The following is a 5108-nucleotide window of genomic DNA, read 5'->3' as shown; positions in this document are numbered from 1 at the left end:
CCGAACAAGCAAGGAGGTGGACAGAGTCAAACACGAGCTAGCGAGATCCTATTGGCCCGTTTTATCCAACATCTGCATATTTCCGTTAGGGAACGCCTACTTTGCGCTCCTAAACAACGCCATTTAAAAAAAACTTTGGCAAAGTCTAAAGTCTACAAAACGTAGTCCACTCTGTTCATAACAGATTCTAGTTTTGGGAACAGAAAAAACTGTATTGAGATCAAATGTTTCATCGATGAGAACATTTGTAGAATGTAGGCCAAAATCCATCTCATTCCATCTTCTCCCACTGCGCCAGTGGGATTCCTCTCACTACCTTATTTGCTAATGAGTGGAAACTCCAAGCGGAAGCTTCATATTTATACATCCAGTGAAATATCTGTCTCACTGTTCTGTGAAATAATCTTCATGATTACCTTAACTTCACTGATACATTTAAACAAAAGTCTGTGCTGATATTATGTAAAAAATGTTTCAACTGTAGATTTAATGCCATGGTGGAGTCCATGATATAGGCCAGTGTTATTCTCTCTCTCTCTCTCTCTCTCTCTCTCTCTCTCTCTCTCTCTCTCTCTCTCTCCCTGTCTGAATGAAATTCAATTTCACTTCAATACTCACTCGCTCTCTCTCACACGCATGTACACACACAGACAGAGAACTTTGCCCTATGTGTCTTGTATCTGATTCATCAGGGCAAAGTCTGTCCTAAAGAATTAGCTGGGTCAGACACATTCAGAATCAGAGTCGACATCGCACCAACGCTACCAAAACAACACAAGGAAAAACAGGAGGTAAAGAAGAGAGAGAAGGAAAGAAAGGGAGTGAGATATGGAGTCAACATCATCATTAATAAAGCAAGTACACTTTACTTCCTAATAGCTGTGTCTGGATAATGTTTCCCCCACACATTTTGTGTACATTTTTCAATCAATTGTTCTATATCTGAGTTTTCTGAGTTTTCTAATAATACTCTATCACTGTACTTGTAAAGGTGTACACTGTTGAGTGCCAAGAGATTTGTCAAGAAGGCACAATGGCAACAAACCACCGGAAAACGTATATCATTGAGGGCTTTAATTGAAATTGGACTGGCAGTTAGAATAGTAATGGTTTTCTATACTTGTTTCAACCCGCTGTTGTCAAACAGACACTGTCTCCACCAGATGAAGCAATGATTGATCTGTCTCTGTCTTCCAATCAGTCTTAATCTCTTTTTGTATCCCTCTCAGCCCACATGGGGCCCTTAAAGCACATTATACCTCAGCTAATCGCAGTTAACCCAGAACTCAAATCTGGCGCAATTTAGTCAGATCCTGAATGACATAGTCTGTCCACGAGATACTATTACCTCAGCAGCAGTAGTAAATATTACAGAACACATTAGAAAACCATAGCAACATATCTAGTTAACATCTAAACATAGAGATACAGTTGTATCACTGTATCTGTTCTGCACTATAATATTACGGTAGCTTTCCTAGGCCAAATGAAATGATGTGCAGTACAAATGTGTTACCTGTGTATCTATGGACTAGGGAATAGGTAGAAGTTGTCCCAAACCACTGATACAGGGTCAGGTTGTATATCCTCTTCATGGTTCAGGTTAAGATTGGTGTGTGGGGTAAACTGATCCAAGAACAGGGCAATGTCAATGACTGTAGGCATTGGTTAGAGAGCATAAACAGAACTCGGACCAGGTTAGGCAAATTCTACCTCAAGCTGGCAGTATTTGGCCTTGTGAACATCTTCTTCCTCCTTTTCCTCCACAGGTCTGTGACCAGGCGGGTGTGGTCGTTGGCCCCGGCCCCCCAGAGACCATTCAGGGTGTGTTCCCATGACAGGGGCACCAGGAAGGGTGTCACAGCAGCGACCCTGGAGGAACTGAGAGAGAGGGTGAGAGAAGGACAGACATGTTGATTTTTTTTTAAATGAAATAAGCTAAATAAAAAGGGGGGGGGGGGTATTATGAGTAAGGCCAGGAATTTTTCGGGACCATCTGACTTTACCAGTAAAAGCTCTGGGCTCTAATTATACAGGGTTTTCCCTAGTTACCACAGCCACAAAGTAAAGATGGCCTATGTCGTAAAAATGTATGAAAACAAAAAGTAGATTTTTGGTCTTAATTTAAGGTTAGGGTTAGGCATAAGGTTAGCACTGTGGTTACGGTTAGGGTTCAGGTAAGGATTAGGTTTAAAATAAAAATTTAAGAAGAGAAATTTGGGGGCGTTTATAAATTTATGGCTGTGGTAATTAGTGACGACCCAAGCAAGGCCAGATCTGGGACATTTAGCAGACACTTTATTCCAAAGCAATTTACAGTCATGCATGCACTTATTTTACCTATGGGTGGTCCCAGGAATCAAACCCACTACTCAGGCGTTACACGTGCCATGCTCTACTGACTGAGCTACAAAGAACCATGGAGTGAATGCCAAAGGAGAATGTAATTGTGCCTACAAAATACCCACACTGTGTCTGTCTGCCCTCTGAACATGTCTCTCTGTGCTGCTTCCCCAGGTGTGTCAGGCCCTGATGCTGTGCCTGTCCAGTCTGGCTGTGGTGCTAGTGTGTGAGGAGGACGGGACAGTGGTGGACTCTGAAGACTTCCTGATGTATCTGCCCGACAACACTGTCCTCATGGCCCTGGAACCTGGACAGACATGGAAACCTCCTCCGGTGGGTTTGACACTGTCTGTCTCTGTTGTGATCTGGACATGATCATTTGTTTCGTCTGACCTGTGTTAGTGATTGGACAGTATGTGCAGTTATATACACCCATGTCTGCTGCCAAGTGAGATGAGTAGGGCCCTGAGTTTTTCCTCTAGGCCTATCACGTGACCTGAGCCCGTATCCACAAAGCATCTCAGAGTAGTAGTGCTGATCTAGGATCTGTCCATATAATCTTATTCATTCTGATCTGAAAGGCGAAGCTCATCATCCCTTCTACTCTGAGTCGCTATGTGGATATGGGCCCTGATCGGGAAAATATTAAATGCCCAGAGTTTTTCCTGGTTCGGTTACACGGGGACACCGACCATGTCACTGTTTCTCACCTTGCCCCATATCTTACTCTAACCCCACAGGGTGCAGTGCTCTCCAAAGGCCAGGACCCTAACCAGTCGCGGACAGGAAAAGACATAGCCCGGGTGACCTTTGACCTGTACCGGCAGAACCCCAAGGACGTGTTTGGCTCCCTGAATGTGAAGGGCACCTTCTCAGGCCGGTACTCCGTCAGCGCTGACTTCCAATGTCTGGGGCCCAAAAAAGTCCTCAGGTAAGTGGAGAGGAAGGGGTGGGAGGACGTCTCCAGCCTGCTGAAATGTACAGTGCATTTGGAAAGTATTCAGACCCCTTGACTTCGTACACATTTTGTTACCATACAGCCTTATTCTAAAATTGTTTGTTTTTTAATCCTCATTAATCTACACACAATACCCCATAACGACATAGCAAAAAACGTTTTTTTTAAATTTTAGCAAATTGATTAAAAATAAAAAACAGAAATACCTTATTTACATAAATATTCAGACCCTTTGCTATGAGACTCGAAGGTGCATCCTGTTTCCATTGATCATCCTTGAGATGTTTCTACAACTTGATTGGAGCACCTGTGGTAAATTCAATTGATTGGACATGATTTGGAAAGGCTAACACCTGTCTATATGCATGTCAGAGAAAGAACCAAGCCATGAGGTCGAAGGAATTGTCCGTAGAGCTCCGAGACAGGACTGTGTCGAGGCACAGATCTGGGGAAGTGTACCAAAACATTTCTGCAGCATTGAAGGTCCCCAACAACTCAGTGGCCTCCGTCATTCTTAAATGGCAGAAGTTTGGAACAACCAAGACTCTTCATAGACCTGGCCATCTGGCCAAACTGAGCAATCGGGGGAGAAGGGCCTTGGTCAGGGAAGTGACCAAGAACCCGATGGTCACTCTGACAGAGCCCCAGAGTTCCTTTGTGGAGAAGGGAGAACCTTTCAGAAGGACAACCATTTCTGCATCACTCCACCAATCAGGCCTTTATGGTAGAGTGGTCAGACGGAAGCCATTCCTCAGTAAAAGGCACATGACATCCCGCTTGGAGTTTGCCAAAAGGCACCTAAAGAACTCTCAGATGAGAAACAAGATTCTCTGGTCTGATGAATCCAAGATTGAACTCTTTGGCCTGAATACCAAGCATCACATCTGGGGGAAACCTGGCACCATCCCAACAGTGAAGCATGGTGGTGGCAACGTCATGCTGTGGGTATGTTTTTCAGAGGCAGGAACTGGGAGAAAAGATGAACGGAGAAAAGTACAGAGAGATCCTTGATGAAAATCTGCTCCAGAGTGCTCAAGACCTTAGACTGGGGCGAAGGTTCACCTTCCAACAGGACAACAACTCTAAGCACACAGCCCAGACAACACAGGAGTGGCTTCGGGACAACTCTCTGAATGTCCTTGAGTGGCCCAGCCAGACTTGAACCCGATCAAACATCTCTGGAAAGACCTGACAATAGCTGTGCAGCAACACTCCCCACCCAACCTGACAGAGCTTGAGAGGATCTGCAGAGAAGAATGGGAGAAACTCCCCAAATGTAGGTGTGCCAAGCTTGTAGCGTCTTACCCAAGAAGTCTTGAGGCAAGCGTAGCCTATTGGCAGCGTAGCCTAGTGGTTAGAGTGTTGGACTCGTAACCAAAAGGTTGCAAGATCAAATCCCCGAGCTGACAAGGTACAAAATCTGTCATTCTGCCCCTGAACGAGGCACTGTTCCTAGGCCGTCATTGAAAATATAAATTTGGTCTTAACTGACTTGCCTAGTTAAACAAAGGTAAAATGTTTTTTTTTAAATGCGGCCAAAGGTGCTTCAACAAAGTACTGAGTAAAGGGTCTGAATACTAAATGTAAATGTGATATTTCAGTTTAATTTAATACATAAGCTAAAATTAAAATAAAACGGTTAGTGCTTTGTCATTATGGGGTATTGTATGTATAGATGAGGGGGGAAACTATTTAATCCATTTTAGAATAAGCTGTAATGTAACAAAATGTGAAAAAAGAGAAATGGTCTGAATACTTTCCAAATTCACTGTATCTGTAACAATGGTAATTCCCCCCTCTTACTCAC

General features: G+C 43.8%; 1 protein-coding gene across 1 annotated transcript in view; it reads left to right on the top strand.

Moving 5' to 3' along the window:
* The first annotated feature begins 654 nt into the window (after nt 1-654).
* Nucleotides 655-5108, top strand: part of LOC135510492 (lipid transferase CIDEB-like) — a 7355-nt gene continuing 2901 nt past the window's right edge. Inside the window, exons 1-4 of the mRNA XM_064931474.1 lie at nt 655-854; nt 1770-1893; nt 2518-2676; nt 3084-3274. Of these exons, the coding sequence (XP_064787546.1) occupies nt 829-854; nt 1770-1893; nt 2518-2676; nt 3084-3274 (500 nt within the window). The 5' untranslated portion in view covers nt 655-828. The remainder of the gene's footprint in view (nt 855-1769; nt 1894-2517; nt 2677-3083; nt 3275-5108) is intronic.

The sequence above is a fragment of the Oncorhynchus masou genome, chromosome 23, assembly GCF_036934945.1.
Source record: "Oncorhynchus masou masou isolate Uvic2021 chromosome 23, UVic_Omas_1.1, whole genome shotgun sequence".
Lineage (NCBI taxonomy): Eukaryota > Metazoa > Chordata > Actinopteri > Salmoniformes > Salmonidae > Oncorhynchus > Oncorhynchus masou.
Note: the sequence above shows the minus strand (reverse complement) of the source record. Positions and strands in the feature narration are given on the sequence as shown.